This window comes from Melanostigma gelatinosum (assembly GCF_949748355.1).
Source record: "Melanostigma gelatinosum genome assembly, chromosome: 5".
NCBI lineage: Eukaryota > Metazoa > Chordata > Actinopteri > Perciformes > Zoarcidae > Melanostigma > Melanostigma gelatinosum.
The window spans coordinates 14,076,867-14,098,431 of NC_136638.1; the positions used below are offsets into that span (position 1 = coordinate 14,076,867).

At 41.8% G+C, this 21,565-nt stretch overlaps 4 protein-coding genes across 5 annotated transcripts; 2 read left to right on the top strand and 2 right to left on the bottom strand.

The window, feature by feature from the left end:
- Positions 1–387: 387 nt before the first annotated feature.
- Positions 388–5,702, top strand: LOC306777609 (uncharacterized protein; the record flags this gene model as incomplete). The annotated part of the gene is made up of 7 exons (XM_079268772.1): positions 388–530; positions 3,017–3,170; positions 3,604–3,747; positions 3,871–3,999; positions 4,082–4,330; positions 4,581–4,706; positions 5,169–5,702. 7 exons carry the CDS (start codon positions 388–390, stop codon positions 5,382–5,384), a joined length of 1,161 nt encoding a protein of 386 aa, XP_079124898.1. The 3' UTR covers positions 5,385–5,702.
- A 1,713-nt stretch (positions 5,703–7,415) lies between these two features.
- On the top strand, positions 7,416–9,178 carry LOC306777485 (putative alpha-ketoglutarate-dependent hypophosphite dioxygenase; the record flags this gene model as incomplete). Its single annotated transcript, XM_079268626.1, is given in 8 exon segments — positions 7,416–7,473; positions 7,476–7,541; positions 7,868–8,040; positions 8,044–8,105; positions 8,190–8,281; positions 8,654–8,793; positions 8,885–8,989; positions 9,092–9,178. Coding segments are annotated over 8 exon segments (783 nt in total).
- Positions 9,179–10,154: 976 nt separating this feature from the next.
- Positions 10,155–11,402, bottom strand: glod5 (glyoxalase domain containing 5; the record flags this gene model as incomplete). Its single annotated transcript, XM_079268628.1, has 4 exons — positions 10,155–10,298; positions 10,443–10,598; positions 10,823–10,978; positions 11,346–11,402. 4 exons carry the CDS (start codon positions 11,400–11,402, stop codon positions 10,155–10,157), a joined length of 513 nt encoding a protein of 170 aa, XP_079124754.1.
- Positions 11,403–11,889: 487 nt separating this feature from the next.
- On the bottom strand, positions 11,890–20,423 carry rlim (ring finger protein, LIM domain interacting). Of its 2 annotated transcripts, none has more exons than XM_079268621.1 (4): positions 20,292–20,423; positions 18,999–19,226; positions 15,990–16,103; positions 11,890–15,907 (listed from the first exon to the last, which is right to left on the bottom strand). In XM_079268621.1, the coding sequence occupies exons 2-4, from the start codon at positions 19,165–19,167 to the stop codon at positions 13,881–13,883; spliced, it is 2,310 nt and encodes a 769-aa protein (XP_079124747.1). In that variant the 5' UTR covers positions 19,168–19,226; positions 20,292–20,423; the 3' UTR covers positions 11,890–13,880. The 2 variants fall into 2 exon arrangements, with proteins under 2 accessions (XP_079124747.1, XP_079124748.1); XM_079268622.1 differs by having other exon boundaries at positions 18,999–19,223; positions 20,292–20,408.
- Between the last annotated feature and the right edge of the window lie 1,142 nt (positions 20,424–21,565).

Below are 21,565 nucleotides of genomic sequence, written 5' to 3' on the forward strand. Positions count from 1 at the left end.
CACAAACAAGCACACGCACTTCCTACACAGAGTGGAGTTTCCCAGATTCTCCAAATGATGTCAAAACAAAACAACATCTCAACTGTGTAAACATTACAAATAATGTACGATCAGAGTACAATATGTACAATACATTTATTCAATTCACCGCAGTGGGACAGGCCCTCTTTAAAGAAAGGCTGAAACAGTTATGAGAGTCACTTCCTATTCTCATAACTTTGCATCATGTGGCTAAAGGTCTCGGCTACTTCCTCTTTTGTTACGTATCAATACTGATGACACGATTTACTTTCCACCACATCCTCAGCAGACAAACGTTGCCCCGTGTGTAGAGCAGCATTTTAATTTTCTTTCACACTTTATGAAGATTTCAACATTAGAACGATCATGGATGGAGACGTGTTGTCGTTGTCGTCTTCCTCATCATTATCATCATCAGGAGCTACAGGAACACGGAAAGAAACCTCACCAAAGAACGACAGCAGCCTCCCTCAGAGCCAACAGGATCACAAATCAACTGAAGAATTATGGTACGTGTGTTTCACATTTCTACACTACGGGACAACACGAAAACAGGAACATGTTACAGTATAATCTATAACAATTGAATATAACGACGACTCCAACAGCCATCAACACCTCTCTGACTGATGGTGAACAAATGTTAAACATCATACAGTAAAGGTAGTATTTATTGTAGGGATATTGTATTGTATTTTACAGGGATTCCTGCACTAATGAAACCTATGTGATCTGGCCATAATTTGTAATGTATTACATTCTAGAAACAGAAACCCATTATGGATGAATTATATTTCATCAGTCCAATAAGAGGAGGAATAAAGAGTGACTGCGGAGTTTCCCATGAGGTCATGCAGATGTAGCCTTCAGTTCAATATTTCACAACACTGATACTCGTCATGTTGTAAAAAAATGCTGTTATAATGATATCGATGATATAATGTCAAGCCATCAACCTGAAATTAGCTTTGTATGTCACGGTCTCTACTTTCATGGCTCTTAATGTGGGCACACTTGCTAAATGTCGTGACGACATTACCTACGCAAATGATTAGTCTGCCTTAAAATAACCATGTTGAAATAGTGAAACTGCACACTTCTCTCCTCTGTAAGAGGATCCGACTGTGGCCATCAACCAGTAACACACACAGGCGCATCTACAGTGATATTTCTCAGGTTTGCCACCAGCAAGATAGAAAGATGAGATCTCTCTCTTTATCATATGCCGTGACAGTGAATTGTCATATTGCTGCTGGAAGCAGTGGCATTTTGGTGTCCTCCCAAGGCGGCATACAAAAAAACTTTGTGAAACTGGGTCAGACAGTGTGGATCAGAGAGACATGGAGCATGGTGTGCACCCACTAGGACGGCTGAATACACAGAGCTGATTGCCATGGCAGGGTATTGGGCCACTAACACATGGCTCCATTTCATGTGTTTCATTTCAGCTTCTCACTTGATCCTACACTTCCCAAACTGTAGAACTGTTTGTTCTGTGTGGCTAATTCTCACATTAGTGTCCATAAAGAGCCTTCACTGAAGATTGTTCCCGCCTTGTTGAACTTGATGACAAATGTTTTCACTCTGGGTTAACTTTTCTATTTTGTTTTTCCAGATACTTATTGAGTATCTGATGAGACTATGTAGGTTTCACACAAAAATCAATGTATTGTAAAATAGCACTTAATTGTATTGAGAACGTAACCTTGTTTTAGGATATTATCTTTTCTGAAAAGTCGTCTTTTCAGGAAATAAGGAAAATCCCCTTGTTCTGAGCTTGATAACAACACATTTATAATGTTGTCCGGGGGCTTTTACAAGTTTGCGCTAAAAGCCCCTAAATATGCCAATTATACGGGTCGTTTTATACCCCATCGTTTTGTTGTTGTTGTTGTTTGCTTGGAAAGAGCCAGTTCAGCTGTTTCCACCTGTTTCATGTCTTTATGCGTTTTTTTAAGTGTTTGTTTGTTTTTAAAGCAGAGTTTACTTTGACCGGGTAGCACGGTAGACAGGCCAATGTCGCCTCAACCCAAAGGTGCCATATTTGCGCCCATTTTGGATCCATATTGATACACATTTGTTGCAACTAAGTCCAGTCCATTTCCATCTTTGTCAGTAACATCTGAAAAATGTCTCCAAATGTCAGTCTTGCCTTGCTTTGCTTTTGAATTGTAATTACCTGCATTTTAACTTCATTTGTTGACTCCATTCTTCCGGTTAGCGCTAGCAAAATCCTCGGACCCGCAGTTAGTTTTTTGATCGCCCGTATTGCCTTCAATACAACTCTCTAAAATTGTGTAACACCGGTTTTTACATAGCAGGACATTGTGCATAAGTGGAGGAAAATGCGTGTTTGCGATGGACCTTAAGGGGGATGGGAGGTGATCGCAGATTGTGATTCATTGTCGTACTTAGTTCTCTGAGGTTACAGCAGTCCTACAGTATTGTGTGACGAAGCCCTGGGGGCTACATTCAGAGATGTGTGTTCTTCCATAGCAAGCAGAACCCCCCCGGGCTTAAGATCTCCTCTACATCTCTGTCAGCTTTGCCTTATAGACAATACCTCACAGCTGGTAGAAAGGACACTCATTTGAATATTAATCTTTGCACATAGTTGTTAAATAGAATTCAACATTTTGCAGGTGTCATCACCCATATTGTTTCCAGGGGCTATCAATATGCAAAGACATCTAATAATAAACAGAGATTCTGATTGGCTGGGACGCAGAGAAATGCACCACCCTGTACGTGTGTGTGTCTGAGGTTTTTCAGTGCATAATGTGACTGCATACATGTGTGTGCGTGGGTGTGCATAATAGCTCCGATTCAATTCTCTGTAAGTGCACTCTATGCAAGTGGGTGTTCAAAAGTACTCTGACGTTCTTTTGTGCGCACATGTGTTTGCTTATTAATGGAAATCCTTTGCGAATGTTCTTCATCATGACTTTATTTATGGACCATTTTCTCTGTATCTGTGTGTTGGTGTGTGATGCAGGACAGAGGATGTGAGTCCCGTGGGTGGCAGCAGGCTGCTGTCCACTGAGGAGCAGGTCACTCTGATCACTGAGAGTATGACTGTCACCTCCACTGACCAGGAGAAACTGCTGCTGCTCAACAAGAACACTGAGCTCCGCCGAGTCAACAAAGAGGTACAACATCACCTTAAACCGCTGCAGATTCTCTACAGGACCACATTTGTATTGCTGATGTTGGCCATTGCGTTTGGTCTTCTCTGAAAAACCAGAGGAGGCTTGTCGGCGTTTTGTGAAAACTGCTGCTAAGCTGTGAAGAACCATCATTAAACGTACGCAACCTTTTCTTCTTGATTTTAATTGGATGCTGCTTCATAAAAAGAGAAAGAAAGAAGGAGAAATGATTCTCTCAACTGCTTTAAACTGTGATGTATTGAGAGTGTGTTGTGTTGTGTCTCACCTCACTGACCTCAATCTACTTCTTGATGCCCACGTTGTTTTCAGGACAGCCTGAGAATGACAACAGTAATGATGGAATGACTGCAGCTATCGCTGGCTGCAGTGGAGGCCATGGCACTGATGATAATGTGATGATGATGGTGTGTTACAGCTGATGAAGCTGAATGGGGACTGGGACCAGGTGTACCGCAGCGCCACGCTGGGTCTCCAGCACAGACTGGAGGCGCTGGAGCTGGAGAACACTGCCGTCAAACAGCTCAACAGCAGACTGTTGCTCAAAGTCGAGCACCAGCAGGTAAACACACAACACAGGGGTGTAATACCTAAACGGTGCATTATGGCTGAGGAGGTATTGATGGTGGAAGATGATAGATGTGGTTTATGTGTGTGAGGTTTTCTGCTGTGTTTGGGATTGCAGAGTGCAAAGGAGTACTATGAGCAGACTTTGATGCAGGAGCTGAAGAAGAACCAGGAGCTGTGTGAATACATCAGATTGGTGGAAAGCAGGATGCACCACCCAAACAGAGACTGCACACCTACCAAACAGGTATTATACCTGTCAGTGGAAATTTCTCTCATGAGTTATGACTTGTATGTTGTTCATCTTTTTTCTTATATCTTTACTGTAGGGCAGCGTCAGTACTGTGATACGCAGCCCTGTGACTGGGCCCACCACCAGTCCTCCAGTAGGTCCCGACCTGTCACCCAGTCACGTCTCTGGATACAACCCCTCATCCTCCCCTTTCACAGCTTCTTCCAGCCCAGAGGCCGGGCGGCAGGGACAAAGCCAAAGTAGAAGTACCCCACTGGGATCACTGGGAGACCCCCAGCGAGAAGTGCAGGATCTAAAAGAGCAGCTTGAGGCACTGCAATGTCAGGTGGGGATGCTCTCGTCAGCACAGCATCAAAAGATGTTCCCATTTCTGATGTGATGAGCGCAAAACTGAAGTCAGCTCACTGTTGCCAGGGAAAGATTTGCTTAATGCTTCAACTTGAATTAGATGGTAAAGTGCACCACCAAGTGGTGCCTTGGCGCTGTTTTCTCACAGGAAAATAAGAAGTATCTGCAGATCACATGACATGGCTTTGATATTGGCTCACTGCCATATTGATGACTTGTGTCAGCAGACCCAGATATATGAAGCAGAATATCAGACAGAGCATAACGACCACAAACACACACTCCAGGAGAACCGGAGGCTGAGGAAGAAGAGGGAGGAGACTCGCCAACAGGTGGCACTACTGCAAGAGCAGGTAATGTTTTACAGTACACATTCACACAGATGCACACTCTGCCAAAGGCACACGCTCACAAACATATACACTCACAGATATACACATTCATACTTGATGATACATTTTTAAATGTAAATAAGCTGTGATAAAAAAAAAGTAATTGCAGTGCTGCAATTATTTTGTTAATTCTTACAAATGTTGGTTTGGTTGAATGTGTAGAGGATAAGTGTCTGGCTAGTGCAATAGCAGTTTAAACGTATAGTATGTGATCGAAAATAAAGTCTCATTTGCTTAAAAAACCTTTATTAGATATTTCCATAGCTCCACATCTCCTCCCAGGGTTTAAAATAACCTATTTTAACAATATATGGTGATGAACCAAGTTATTGCTGATTCCTGAATTTCTTTCGTGTCTTTCAATGGAATCTCATGTTTTTTTTAATGATTATTTTACTGTCTCTGGTTATGACATTGCTACAGATCAAGGTTTATGAGGATGACTTCCGCCGGGAGCGATCGGACAAACAGATGCTGCAGCGGCTGTTGATGAAGAAAACGCCTCCAAACAAGGAGCCTGTGCTTATCCACCGCTGCAATAATGAGCAGCAGCCACCAGGAGGAGACAAGAGGACACAAAGTGGAGAGAAAAGAAAACAGCACCACCCACTCTGCCCCAAGCACCCAAACAGGGACTAAGACTCAGACTGAGGGCCGGAGATCAACTCAACCAAGTCAAATTTTGGCCGTCAACTTTTAGTTGTCCTTAAAACTCACTGACAGTACTTTTATCTGATTACTAACAAATTCATGTTTATGTTTATGGAAATAGCCCAACATCAGCAAATCTGAGGTCAAATGAATTGTTTGTTCTTTTAGGGTTCTGCTTTCTACCCTTGATAATTAATACAGTGTTTTACTGTACAATCCTTACATTAATAGAAAATAGTTGCCAAGTTTGGTACCTACAGTATATATCATTAATATATTTAATATGCGTTCTTTAATATACCTCTTTCCAATATACTGTTTTTCTTCATAGGTAATGTTTTTTTTGTTTTCTCTGGCTTTGATTACTATCAAGACAAACAAAAAAACTATAAATATATTCAAAATAATACAAAATATATGATGATAACCGATATAAGCTGGTGGTGTGTTACTGCTTCAACATCTCTACGTCAGAGGAGGTTATCCGACTTATTTCTTATAACAGTTTAATCATATCTTCCTTATGTTGTACATTACTTTGAAGTCTGTAAAATAACTTATTCTCAAATGACTTGACTCAATAAAACAACCACAATAAAAGTCAAAGACCTGAATCGGTTGGAGTGTCCTGCTGAGTTAATGCTTTGCTCTTACACTGAAGGAAGCTGTGCGGTTTACGGCTTCTGTTTCCTGTTCACTGGTCCACATCTGAACTGAAGCTATTGACACATCATCACACAACAGAGATGGCCACCAGGACATCAGATGGCCACCAGGACATCAGGGGTTTCCCCTCTGTAGATTCGTCTCTCAGCCTCCTCGGAAAGTTCCTTCAACAGACTGTTAAAGATTCCTTAACCTGCCTTTTGTGTTAAAGTACACAACATCAAGTACATTTTATGAAGCAGTCCATCACAAGTGATCTATTCCTTTATTTGGATTTGTGTAAATGAAGTCATGAATGACATCAAGCATCAGACTAAATAAGTCCATGAGGAAACCAAGAGGTCGCATCACATAAGTCACGATGACTGAAGTTATAATGTGGACGCTGCTGTTTCTTGACCACACAGACAACGATCTGCATCCTCAAAACATGGTTCTCACACAGTTTTCAGAAAAGGAAGTTGATAACTTGTTTGTACGTTGTGTATCTTCCTCCTTCCCTATTTATAAATCCAAATGTAAGCGCCTAATAAATAAGTAAGGGATCAAAGAAGAGAATGTATGTTTTTCATGCTTTTTTTATTGAGTGAGTGAATACAATACAAATATTGCAACATGTTACATATTAGTGCTTTCTTCAAGAGTTTTAAACAAAACTATGCCCACCCCACTTTTTGTGACCAACATTTTAATGTGAAAATTTGCCCTGTTTTTCCCTTCTGACATTCATTCCCACATTGTACACACTCTCCTGCAGAAACACACAGATCACACATATGAAATATCTCTTTGTATTGTGATCCATCATCATTCCTTCACTTCCTCACAAGGAAGAGAAAAGTTGAATATAAGGCGGTGATGACTGGGAAAGACTGTGTTTACCTCGTGGTAAAACATGACGTCAGTCCAGATGGAGATGACACACGACCGGCACGTAGCTGCCCCCAAAACAAATGTCACTTTCGTCAATGAATGTCTTTGAATGGCCCGATACACCTGGATTGCACAGTAATGTGAAGGCAGTGTGGTCACAGTCATGTGTTTTTCCCTTCAGTTAAGTTTTTATAAGAATGTAAGTCAACACTTTAATTATGCTATCAAGTAAATCGTAAGATGCTGACAAAGAAAGGGGAGTTTCCAGCAGGTGCTCTGTGCAGTATATAATGGTTGCCACAGAGGGGATTGTCAGCATCCAGAGACTCACAGAGACAGGAAGAGAAGACTGAACACCAGTAAGGTATGGAGACAACAACAACTCACTGCAAAAGTTATAGTTAATACTGACAAGTGTAGTAACTTTGTGTGTGTGTATGTGGGCCCCCAAGGCATCAGCAGTGAAACTGTCTAAAAGAGATGACTGCATCCACAACTACACTGCGGGAGATCTACAAGCAGCAAGGCTTCCTGTCCGCGCTGTGTTGAAGGAGACTGAGCTGATTGAAGCCAAGCATGCCTTTTCTGAGCTGGAGAAGGAATTGGGTAAGTAGCACTGGAAGATGAAGGAGTGATGATGAAGGATGAATGAAAGATGAAAGATGAAAGATGAAAGATGAAGGATGAAGGATGAAGGATGAAGGATGAAGGATGAAAGATGAAGGATGAATTAAGTGAAATAAGATAGTGATAATTATCACTAATAAGACCAAATTTGGATATGAGGAATGTGGTTTTGGTGTACAATATAGACTGTAAATCAAAATGTATGTTTGCGTGCTGTTTCCTGTTTAGAGTGTGCCCATCTTTTTGGGGTAATATATGGTGTTGCCCTATTCGTCAGTGACCTGGCTTGTTCTGTATGTGTCCAGGAGAGGAGTATACCCAGTACAGCCTCCACAATGTTCACCTTCAGTATCCGTGGGTGAGGGGCCTAACCAAACACCCTCAAATCACACAAGTGGTCAAAGCCATCCTGGGTCCTGACGTCATCCTGCTGGACTCCCGCTTCATCTGCAAATATCCAACACTCAAACCTGACATCTAGAAGAATGAAGAAGGGGAAATCAAACCTGGTCTTCCATATGTGGCCTGGCACCAGGATATGAGGTAGATTCACATCCTGAGAAAACCACTGAGAGGTTTTGTTTTGCTTTGTTTTGTTTTCTCTAAGGGTAATTGTTTGGTTCACAGGTATTGGGGTATTGCTGGTGGTCCTGTTCTCTCTGTGTGGCTCGCTTTAGACGACTCGCTGCAAGAGAACGGCGCCCTTCAGGTCATCCCAGGTACCTCAGCTACTCAGTTCTGCTCCTCATGCAAGTGTATGGCCTCTATGGCCATTGTCCTGGTTAAATCTTTTCATACTCCTGATTGCTGAAATTATTCAAAATGATTTAATAGCATAATTAAAGATATGCATTTACTTCACACAATACATAGCTGTGTCACCAAACAAATATAGTTGAAGAGCCTACCTGGGACAACGCATTACACAAATGAGTAGCTGGATGCTCCAGCTTAACTGATTACAACCAGCCTACAAGCTTTTTTTGACTCCCACCAAAGACTATAAAAAAAGGTCTTGGATTGATATCAGTGTCGAATGAAATAAACAACCTGCTTTATAGAGTGGAACCTTTTACATGTATGCCTTGTAGGTAGCCACTGTGCTGCCATGTTGCCCCATCGCCAAGCTACTCGCCCGGGAAACATGCTGTCAGTCAATCAGGAGATCCCAGAGCAGCTGGTGCAGGCTGATGAAGCTGTGTTTTGCCCTCTCCTAGCTGGGCAGATGTCGGTGAGTTTATTCCCTGTTTGTTAAAGATGACAGGGTTATGCATGGGTTTGAGTTGAAGAAAAGGTGGATTAATAGGGATTTCTTTTGATAGATTCATGATGGACTCCTTGTCCATGCCAGTGATCCCAACACTTCCCAGAGGAGGCGCTGTGGGTTTGTGATCCGTTATGTTTCCACCTGTGCATATCCCATTCAGGTGAGACAAAAATTAATATCGGTTTATTGCTGTATTCCATGCAGATTATAACTTCACACACTCGCACTGTGTATTGATCCTGATTCTTTTTGTTGCCGGTAGGATCCTGATCGTCCCAGGAAATTTGCTGCAGCAGTGTTGGCCTGTGGAACGGATCTGTTCAACCATTTCTCCAACAAAACCACATGAATACGTCTTTGGTTCTTCCTATAAGAATAGATACTTGGACACTTTACTGGAATATTTCATACTGAGCCCAAATGTCTATTCTATGGTCTTTGTATAAATAATGTTGTTTATCAAAATGAATGGCAGATTTCTATAATAGTTTGTACTAAATTGTATAGTATTGAAATGTTGCAACTGTTAATGGATTAGTATTTAATCAAATATTGTTCTAATGTTAAGAATATGTGGACATTATATTGTGCCATATTTACATTTAAATGGACTGTTTTAAACTGCTCATAAATATACCCAAATATTAATTGTATTTTCAAAATACTATGACACTCTATGATTAAGTTATGAAATATGATCCAAAAGTGGAGGTATATTTTTCATTACTAGGATTTGGTAATACAAATAGAAAGACTTCAAAATCCAGCGCTTCAATCATTTAGTCACAGCTTGTTTTAGTGTGAAATCTGTAAAATATAAAAGTTTTAAGTCTTTAAGTTTGTCGATTTGCATATTTGATTCACATAAATTGTCAAAATGTAGCACAATGTCATTCAGAATATGAATAGGTGTTCTTGTTCAACAGTACTTAATTGATTTTTGTGGATTATACTTCTTACATGATTTCACAGATAAGGAATAAAAGTTTAAAACACCAGAAGCAACAATTGTGTTACTGTATACACTTAATTAAACCCACTTTTATAAAAATGGTGGGTTGTTGTGTTTTTCACTTTCTATTGCGAATTCAAAGTGCTAAAACAGCCTTTACCGTGCATGATTAAAATAACAACCACTGGTCAGCAGAGCTACACAGGAACAGTGTCTTTACACAGCCAACTGATGTTATCTAGTCTGAAAATAGTGCATGTGTTGTTTGAGTTACAGTAATTCTGGTGGAAAACTTCAAAGCTTAAACTTAAATTGTACAAAGTGGGTCCAGCAGACAGAGTTGGGTTCATTCACCAACAAGGCAAAAGAAGTCTTAAGAAGTTCCCTCTGATGTTAACTGGTTATAGTTTGACACTTCAATGAGATTGTGGTCTGGATCTCTGAAGTAAAGAGAGGTGATGGTCCCCACAGCTCCGCTCCTTTCCACTGGACCCTCCTCGATCTCGACCCCACAAACCTGCACAGAAGAGACGATACAAACTGACATTGTGCATTTCAGTGGCATGTAAAGCTGACTGGTGGTTTTAAATGAGTAGCCATCTTGCAAGTTTACGATTGACATCAGTAATTCAAGACAGTATGTAGGAAACAGGTGAACAACCTGCAGATGTGCAGCTACTGTAGCCAGGGGGGTTTTGGTGATGAGGCACAGATCTGCAGAGCCTGCGGTTGGATGCTTGGCTTTGGGCTCAAACTCCTGACCCAGCTGGTGAAGATTAAACTTCTGCTGCCCAAAACCCAGGGCCTTACGGGTTCCCTTGAAAGTGTAGAGACATGTGTGGGTGTTGAGAAGTGTCTGTCGGCTCAAGGTCTCTTGCATCCCTCCTAAATGAGTGGAGAGGGGTGCTACCAACTGGTAAACAATCAAAGCCTGCCATCTAGCGGATGTTCTCTCAAACCAAAAACAAGAGTATTTCTAGTCTCACTTCTAATACTAAAATAAATAATAAATCACATTATTGTACAAAGCACCTTGCATACCTTGAAAGTGATGACCTCCATGCCAAGGACCGAGGAATAGAAGTCGATGGTGTCCGGCACACTTTTCACTGTGAGAACCAAATGGTCGAGACGGCTCACTTGAACTGGACAGGTTCGTTTGAATCTGACAACTCCAAGTGTCTGTATGGAGACAGTCTATAAGAGACAACACAAATACATTCTAGGGATAAACTAAACATATCGACATTAAAGAAGGTATTGCAATGTAATAGCGCATCAACAGCGCCGCTGAGTGGAAAGCGTGTACGGCGTCGCGTGAGCACCTGAAAGGTGGAATTCGAGTACCGATAAGCAAATAGCTTCAGCCCTCTAAAGTTAAGTCGCGTTCAAGTACGTGGACATAATTAGCTACCGTAGTAACGATTTCTCTACAGTGAACTCTTCACCCGTCTGCCGTTAATGTTACTTCCGCCCGTCCCGTGCAAAGTAATGAGTATGGAAAGTGCGAGTGAGAATAAATGTAACTTTGGTGGTGAAACAATCGGGTAATTAATTAATTTACCTTGAAGCTGTTCCTCTGAAAATGCAACAATCGACTCCCAACTCTCTGAAGCGCCATCGTTGCCATACAGTGACACGGGTACTTCCTTGTTTCTGGACCGTGAACGACTGACGACTCTACAAATGAGGGGGGGTTAAACATTATTTTCTTCTAAACTATAACCTTTGTAAACCAGACTTCACCGATGTTTGTCTCCAACAAAGATCATGCTCGCGATCATTTGTTTATGTCAGATGTGAATGAATGGGGACTTCCACAAATCCTACCAGTGACGGCGCTACTAACAACACTTCAAGCGCTTCATACATGAGTACACATATCCAGTGTATATTGTGACAGAGGACTGGCACAATGGGTGTGATCTTTAATGCTAATAGCACTGAGGGGGACACCAATCATCAGTCAAAGTCATCGGGATCAACGTTCAAGAACGTGAAAAATTAAATTCTGTAAAGCTCAAATGTGAAGTGGTTAGGGGGAGAAAAATCGCTGTCAAATGAAAGCAAACATGTAAATAAAGTATATTTAGAGTGTTTAATATAAGTGTTAATATGGTAATAGTAGCTCATGTGTGCACCTTAATTCAGAATGAATTTACCCAACAGCACAGAGTGTAAATAATGCATACCTGCGATGCATTTTCTAACATAACTTGTTTAATTCAGCGGTTAGTTTCATTTAACACCCAGTTAACATACTGCACTGGGTGACACAGAACAAGACCAGAACTAAAGAATGGCTTAAGAGGGAACATACATTTCATTTACATATTTATGGTATTCAACAATGACAATGTCTTGCAGTCAAACTTTTATGTCCCACAAAGGGAAGTAATAATTGTGGCAAAGACATCAAACAAGAAACATGACAGGATGGCATTAATAGTGATGCCCTTTTCTTACTTTAGCCAGTGTTTCTGATCAACAGTGCTATTAAAAACTACTGAACTTCAAAATAAAATAACTTCAACACATTTTAAAAAGGTAATAAGTCTTCATTTAAGATTTTTGCCATTAACAACAGTTCTTAACAATAGCATATATTTATATCATAGTTTGTATTTCCCTACTTTCACTTTAGCATGTATTGCACACTGATATGGAGCGTCTGCTCATGGGGCAGGAGGAGGGCACAGCGGGTGAGCCTCTGGGCCTTACTGTGACAGAAGGACAATTGTGTGAATTGGTAAATGTGTAACCCTCAAACCCTTCGATTAATAACTTAAGTTGTCACGTGTACATTGAGGTGGACCTCCAGGTAAAGAGATCTGGTTTGAGTTGACATTTCACTTGGAGTCAATTTCTGGTCATTTCAATAAATGCCAATACCATCTTAGAGAACATGATTCAATCAATCGATTATTAAAGACAATCCAATATGTTAGTGGAAAAATAAAGAATCAGACCAGTAGATAATAGATGACAGGACGAGTGATTGTGAAATCATTGTTGTACATTAAAAAGTAAGTATCCTTTGACATTCGGGGGGGAAAAGGCAAGTATATTCAAATAGTTTGACACGTCATGCCTGATGTAGTAATTTTGAGGTGAGTAAATTCACATGCCAACCACTTGATTTCGACATTCAATATTGAGACATCCCTAATTTCTGGCATGAATACTACGCAATCGTTTCAATGATCAAGAAAATAAAGATGCTAGGATTCCAAAATAAGTGGACATTTTGCAAAACTAGCCTGGTTTGATTAGTCTTTCCCTCATGTCTGTACAACAATCTACTTTTTTTTTTTAAACAATTCATCAGAGTCTTCATGGTAAATGCCACCCCAAAACAGTAGTTTTGGATTCTTTCAAGTGAACAAAAAACAGAGAGCACAAGTCACACTGTTAATGGCAAACAAATTTATGTCCTACATCCTGTGGACACCTCAAACTCTAAATAATTCAGCTGTGTACACTGACACCACCTATTCGTCAACAGATAATTTAGGGATGCTCCGATAGAGAGTAATTGCGGCTAACACAACCCTAATCTTTATGAGATAATTTACAATTCAAAACCAATTCACTAATACAAAGTATGATTCAAACTTATTTTTACAAGCTTATTTACAGCTAATACTTTGAACTTGCATAACTAAGAACTGTACCAATACCCAACTTCCGGTATATAAGGCGCCATTTATGAGTTAATACAAAAGAGCAGCTGTGCCGCAACTACCTGCAGATGTGCAGCATTTATAACCGGGGGATTCTTTAAGAGATACCAGTCTGCTTGTGTGCACGGATTAATGCAATGAAACAGACTGCTTGGTCACTACAAGTTGATTCAAACAGCATGCATTGCTTGTGCCTAACTTTGGACTGCAATAATAAATGTCTTACTAAAGACTGAATATGCCCCGGTGTCACTGTATGGAGCACCCCGAATCAAATCTATAAATGCATTATGATCAAACTCACAAATGGTATGAAGGAAATACATTTCAACAGTGGAGACACATTCAAAGCCTCTTTTGGACTTGGGATATTTGATTACTTAGGTTGAGACAAAAGGCCCGCAGTCTTTAATAAGCTACACCACACTCTCTCGGTTGGCCGATACCAAGACTGCCCTGCGGCAGATGGGGCAAGTGGAGTTTTCAGAGAGCCAGCGATCAATGCAGTGCACGTGATACTCGTGAGAGCAGGGCAGCTTACGTAGCTTGTTACCTTCTGCATATTCTGTTATGCATACACTGCAAGTCTTCAAGGCATCACTCTCACCAAAGTTGCGCATTGAGAGGTTGTCAATCTGCTCTTTGGTCAGCCCTTGGGGCTGGTCCTCGTCGTCATCATTTAGGAGGAAGAAGTGGGCAAGCCGCAGGAAGGGCAGTGAGCTGGGCTCCTCCAGGCTGATAGGTGGTCTAGGTCGAGCCCTGCCCCCGGAGGGAGGTGGAGCAGTGGCAAGGCCCTCATCAATATCAGATTCAGCTGTCCTTGCTCTGACTCCTGCAGCCACAGGCGGTTCATCAACATCAGCAACAGGAGCAGCGGAAGCAGCAGGAGTAGCATCTGGGTTGTTGAGGGCTTCAGCTAGATCTGCAGGTGTGCTGGCGCCACGGTTTGAATCTGAAGAATCAGAGTCTGAATCCATGAGGTAGCCGAGTTCACCAAAACCAGTCATTATCTGCCTAATCATAGATTGGAGAGCCATTGAGGTTGCCTCTCCCAAACCTGCATCAGAGATTCTTCGGATAGGGATGCGAATAGTGCTGACATAGGTCCTCACACCAGCACGCTCAGAGCGTGAGAAAGTCCTACGGAATCCACCACGCTCACTCTCATAAAGAAATGTGTTGTTTGAGTTCTGGGAGCGTGAGCGGGTTCGGCTAGCAATGCTGTCTCTTTGGCGATATTCACCTGGACGCACACGGCGCACCTGGAGATCAAGCATAATAGTAGGGGGTCGGCGCACGGCTGCGCCCGCTTCCCCCCCAGCAGCTTCTCCTTCCTGAGACGCCATATTTTGAGCCTCTGGGACCGTTTCTGCACCAGCCCTAGATGGCTGAACATCACTGTCAGCAGTGCTTTGCCTAGAAAGAACATGTTGTCGAGTCCGAGAACTGCCCTCCACTTGAGGCACAAGGGGCGTATTGGCAGCAGAGTTGAGGCCTTGAGAGCCGTGAGCATTATGTAGATTACGAAGACCATCCTGCTGATCCAGGTTGAGAGGGGAGCGGCTCCTAGCTGTACGGGCCCTAGTCCTGCGTGGTTCTGGACTGCGGCTGCGGGCTCTCCTCTGTCCTCTGCGTGGAGAAGGAGAAAGTGGTGGTTGTACTGTTAAGGTGGCAGGTGACCTGGGTGGTTCTTCAAAAGTCTCTTGTGAAACAACTTCTTCTAATTCAGGCTCTAGTTCTGGTTCCACTATGACAGCCAATTCCTCTACAACTGGTTCTTCCACCACTTCCGTCTCCATGGGCACCTGGGGTTCCTCAATGGACACCTGGGGTTCCTCAATGGACACCTGGGGTTCCGCAATGGACACCTGGGGTTCCGCAATGGACACCTGGGGTTCCGCAATGGACACCTGGGGTTCCGCAATGGACACCTGGGGTTCCGCAATAGACACCTGGGGTTCCGCAATGGACACCTGGGGTTCCGCAATGGACACCTGGGGTTCAGCAATGGACACCTGGGGTTCAGCAATGGACACCTGGGGTTCAGCAATGGACACCTGGGGTTCAGCAATGGACACCTGGGGTTCAGCAATGGACACCTGGGGTTCAGCAATGGACACCTGGGGTTCAGCAATGGACACCTGGGGTTCAACATTTGCCACCAGCGGATCACCATTCGCCATCAACTCTTGACCCTCTGGAGACTCTTCTTGAGACTCCTGCTCCCCTTCAGCAGCTGCCTGCTGTTCAGCCAGGTTGCGATTCACACTGATTTCCAGGCTGAAGCGAAAATCGCCACTGTTTGGGTTGGTCTGGCTTACAGCCCGCCATGACTGGTTTCCACGATGACCAGTTCTGGTTGTGTTGCCTGTGCGCCTTACTGTGTTCAGCCAGTCTAAGAGACTATCCCCATTGGCAGGATCCTCAGAGTTTTCTGGTGGTTCTGAAAAACAATAGAGGGAACAAGTGACAAATCATATCTGAATTTGACAGTACATCACAGAGTCAACAAAAGGCAAACTTACCAACTGGATCTTCTACACTGTCAGTGCTGGGGGCACTAGTACTGTTATTCTGCTGTTCTGGACCATCTTTTATTTGCTGAAGTCTACTAAACAGCTCATCCTCTGTCACCTCTCCTGAAAGACACATTACAAAAGAAAACAGTGCGTTATTGAAAAAGAAAAATGATCATCCACTAGGGGTGTAACGGTTCACAAAATTCACGGTTGGGTTCGATACGATACAGTGGAGCCACGGTTCGGTACAGTAGAAAACTATAAATGCCAGAGAAATGTACTTGATTTTAAAATATATTTATTCATTACAACTAACATCATGAAGTTATTCTTTGACTTTGAACAATGATGGAACTGTACCTGAGTGACCCATCTTCTGGAGTGTCTTCTTAGCAACACATAAGCATAAAAAACAAAACCTGCTCCTTGATGTTATGTAGTATTGTTACTTACATCTTGCAAAAGAGATTTTTAATCTCAATGGGACTACCTGGTTAAATAAAGGTTTCAAAAAATATATATATATATATATATATATATATATATATTTTTTTTTTTTTTTTTATTCAAACGTATTGTTTGGTTCGTCATGCGTACCGAACCGTGAGCCTCGTACCGAACGGTTCAATACGAATACGCGTATTATTACACCCCTACAATCCACGTATTCCTTGAAGGTTTTTTAAGTGTTTATTACACTTCCTCTTCTCTAGTCTGACCACCAATGTGAGCTGGGAGAAAGCCATTTGCAGATGCTGAGAGGAACTGAAAGATTAACTCCCTGCAATTAGAACAAACATTTTCTGATTCAATGCATAGAGAGAGGTGAAGTCAGCAGGGGGACACAGTCAGTAAATCTAAATCCACAGTAACATGCCACTATTATTCCAAATCTGACAATATTCTGAATTTAATATGGATCATGTAAACAGTGTATTTCGCTTGGATATTCTAAATTCGGCTTACGTAATACCAAACGTAGCATTTTCAGATTTCAGATTTGTCGATTTCTTCTGGTTTGAGGAACGGCTATGGACACATATACAGGACATATGGAATATGCATCTCAATTGGGGGTTTTAACCACAGTTTGCGACACAAGACCGTTTACCTGTTCACAGTCAGTTCTGTGCTCGTCAGCAAAAGAATAGCTCGAGCAACATGACGGTAGTTTGAAAGGAAGGTAAAATGTAAGCTATTTAAAGGTAGCCATTGGACATAAAACGGTACTATTAGCAGAATGTTCTTTTTCAGTTTAGATGAGTCTCTCCAGACTCATAATATATGTAGTGAAGACTTTGAAGGAATTTAACATGTAGGATTCCATTGAATCATTTCCAGTGAGAAACATGCTGCCTTCCCTTTAGATAGTCTTTTTTTTTTTGAACGAGAGCTTTGTCACATGGTGCACCGACAATCACCTGAAGATTAATATCAGCAAAACCAATGAGCTTGTCGTGGACTACAAGAGGAACAGGAGCCCCCCTGTCCTGGTTGTCATCCAAGAAGAGGGTGGACTCATACAACTACTGTGGGGTACAAATCAATTAAAAAAAACACTGGACTGGACTCACAACACCTCGGGAAGGGACAGAGCAGACTGTTCTTCCTGAGGAAACTTGGATCCTTCAATGTACGCTCCTGCAGATCCTCCATCTTCTAGTAGCCAGTGCTCTGTTCTTCATTGTGGTGTGCTGGGGAGGTGGCATCAAGACCTGGAGGTCAGCAGTCTCAACAAGCTGTTATGCAAGGCCAGCTAGGTGATGAGGTTGGAACTGAACAGTGGCAGTGGCGGAGAAAAGGACGGGGGCCAAAATCAAAGCAATCTTGGATAACCCTTCTCACCCTCTCTACAACGAGCTGTGGCATATTGGCAGCTTGTCGCAGACAGAAGGATAAAGGACAAGATCAAAACCTGCGGGTGTTTCTCAAAGTCAAAGAAGGATCCTTCAATGGCTGAATTTCAAGGATGCTACGTCATCAAATCCTGACGAAGGACTGTTCCAATGTCGGAGATCCTTTGAACTCTACAGAGGACTTACTACTTCATTCGGGTCATTTTCAAGTATGTGTGTTGATCCTCCGCATTCCTAAAAACACCCACAATCATATGCGCACAATGCATTTCCTGTCCCCCAATTTGGAAACATTGGAAGAATGCTCGTAAACTTTCAGTTAATTGACCTCAGCAGTCCACCAAAATCTTTTCCTCAACAGATTTGAGGGGAGAAATTGCCAATCCAGTTGCTGAATCTTCAGTCACAATAGATCTTAATAGCCTAATATAAAAGTTTAAAATGTAAAAGCAGCAAACAGACTCATTCAGTGAGCTATTAACAGCGCTGAAGCCAACAACAGCAAAGATGGACAGCAGGGTAGAGCAAGCATATTGTCACATCTAAGTTGGTAAATAAGGGCTTTATCTAGACCAAACCAGAGTGGGTGATTGTTGGAAGTGGAAAGGCTAACCAAGACAGTTGTGATGAGTTTTATTTTGTTTGTCAAGTTTTGATTTGTACAATTATAATAATTGTACAAATCCCTGATACTTTTAACAGGCCTATGTATTTTGAATGCAAACTCAATATTCCTACTCGAATTAATTTGTCTAAATACGTATTGGCACTTTCTTTTTTGTTGGCTGACTTTTTTTTGTCAGTTTGAAACTTTGAAAGGGATTGGAATTAAATTCAGCCCAGACAAAGCATACAGGAAAGCAGATACAATGACAATGGGGATTTTAGATAAAAAGGTAACAAAAAGAAAGTAAAACTAAACCTAAAATGACTGAATCCTATATTACACACGAGCTTAGTAAAATCCATAGCTGGAGAGGCAATCTGTGCTGTGACCTGGTTTCATTTTAATTCACTTTAAATAAATAAAATGTAGTGAGTACCGACAACCACCCCTATCTTTGAGTTACTTAGTATTACACAAATGTCAACAGTTTCACAGTCAGAGATTACAGTCACAAGACTAAAGACTATTGTAATTAGACTAAATGTGTATTACCTGGGGTGCCCAAAAGATTGTTGTCTCTCATGAGACGATAGTCCTCATCACTTAGATTGTTGACAAACTGGTAGAAGGCCTCCTCCCTGTCCAGGCGGTCCAGCTGCCTTCGGCGTTGTGACTCTGGCTGGTCACTGCCACTCTGCTCTAAACTGTCAGACCCTTCCATTGATTCAGAGGGGAGGGAGGTTGAGGGAATACTCTCCAATCTTCAGCAAGATCCAGCTGCTGAAGCAAAAAATAATGATTATATGTATAGCGTATTGACTCTAAAAATAACACCCAGATTTAGAATAGGATTAGGCAACAGGGATTTACCACCAAAGGCTCATGAAATATATATCCACTCTGTTAGCTAAGATGAATCTAATGTCATCAGTGTATTACCTGCAGCCTCTGGTGTTACAATCAACCAGGGAAATGGTCAAGGGAAAACTCGGCTGGAAATACAGTACACAATGCGACACGCGAGAATTTGTAAACCCAGACTCAGTATTATAGTTACCATAAACACAACACTGGCCAGCTGAGCCATTACGTTTATCGCAACGTATTTATCCCGAACAAAACATACAATGTGGCTATTCAATAGCTACTATAAATGTGTATACTTTGATAGTTAGTGTATTTCGAAATCCTACGGGAAAGCGATGTGTTTGTCAAAGTCGAGATAAAAACAAAATGGCATCATCTGGTTTAGCTTACGTTCCCCAGCTAACGTTCGCTAGCTAGTATGTAACTTACACAATTTGCAACACTGACAACTTCGATCACAATTAGCTATACAAGATAACGCACTATGTTTGTAGTAAAGGATGAAGGAAACACGGAAACACTGGTGATCGGATGAGTGTGGTTACGTTACCATGTGTATCGTCGGCTCAAAACAGGCTTCTTAAATGACCAAACAACCCCGGCTGTCTGGAGCTTTCACTACGCTAAAGCTAGTTAGCCTCCATGTCTTACATTAACTAACGCTAACTTAGCCAGTAACTTCGTGATAAGTGTCCTCCGTTACAGTACATTTACGTAAATACACATATAGCTGGTGTTAGGAAACACGACGTGGACTTGATATTAGTCTTGTTTATTATTACTGAGGAAACCACGAGGAGTTCCTTAAAAATACGTTGACGCTACTGTTAGCATCACCACAAGCTAACTTAGCGAGCAACGTCAACCAATGACGTTCACAGCCATTGACCAGAGCAAACAAGCTAAATTAGCTAGCTAATGCAAGTGAAGGTAGTCAGGAGAAATACACAGTCTGTCACCAAATGTCTGTTAGATTACCTGTTCAATAACGTTCGTAGCAATGTAATCGTACTTCCAAATTGTTCTTCTAATATTATCCCAGAAACGTTCGACTGTTTAGCTAAGTACAATTTCAGGATTCCATTTTCTTTCTTTTAGGAAGGCTACAATGATTTACCGGAAACTGAGTACCCACTAACACATTCCCCTGAGTTTAACCTCCCAGGTAGACACAAGCGCCGCAACATCACAGGCTAAAGGGTTTGAGTTTACGTCGGCCAATCGTGGCGACTGAGGCGGGGTGAGTTGTTACGCCTGAAAGACTTAACTCAGAGCAACAAAATATTCACTTCCTCTGAGAACAGCAACAGAGAGAGGATGTTTGTGTTGGACAGTGTAAGCACTGTGGAGCTGCAGCGTCACGATGCGGTTGTAAAGACAAAAACACTTACCTTCCCCAGAATTCAGGCTAGAAGACAAAAATCTGCAGGCACACGATCGGCTTAAATGGCCAGCACACATAGCATTATTCAAAGGCTTTCAATATAATTATCTGTCTACTGTTCATAATAAAGCACGACATGTACCCCTCAATAGCATCCAATGGCCTATGTCACAGCATAAATCATAATCATCATAAATTGAAGCAACTCATTTAGGCTATTTTAGTAGTATGTGTCACTATTGTACTATGGAATCCCATTTTGACTATCTGTTGTTTAGTGTGTTTTAAAACGGGTTATATTCTCTTGTTAAACAAAGGAAAGAAGGCCTGCAGTTACTAAAATCTCATGTGACTGTTTAGCATCATTAATGCCTTTACTTAGTTGTATAGTTGCTAGTGTTGAACAACATAGTGGTGTGCACTGTGTACAAAACACACACAATATAGCATATTGCCCAAGGCAGTGTTGTATGTAGCCCTCGTAATCTTTTTCAATATTAACTCACTCAATTCTCAAAAGAAGTGCTTTTTCAGCCAGCGGAGGGAACTGAAAATCCAGAGTTCCGTTGATAAATAGGCTGGTCCTGCTATGTTCATCGTGTACTGTAGGTACGTCTACAGCAGGGGTCGGCAACCTTTTTGATATTAATGAACAATCACACAAACAATTGTACTAATGAGATAGTCTATGACTGCTCATGCAGTGTGAGCATGCACTGACAAAACAACTAGGGTCTCATTTAATAACCACAGATGTATCTGATCCATTGCGTGAGACATTCTGTCTTGTAATTTGCTTGCTGACTTATTGGCTATGGGTGACTAAAGAACAAAAACAATGCTAACACCACCTGACAATTTTGGAAGC

Excerpts from the sequence above, each read along its gene's own strand:
- rlim (XM_079268621.1), bottom strand. The coding sequence starts at position 19,167 with ATGGAAGGGTCTGACAGTTTAGAGCAGAGTGGCAGTGACCAGCCAGAG. Across the intron at positions 16,104-18,998 it reads CAATCTTTTGGGCACCCCAG|GAGAGGTGACAGAGGATGAG; the intron begins GTAATACACATT and ends TGTGTCTTTCAG. Across the intron at positions 15,908-15,989 it reads CAGTGTAGAAGATCCAGTTG|AACCACCAGAAAACTCTGAG; the intron begins GTAAGTTTGCCT and ends ATTGTTTTTCAG.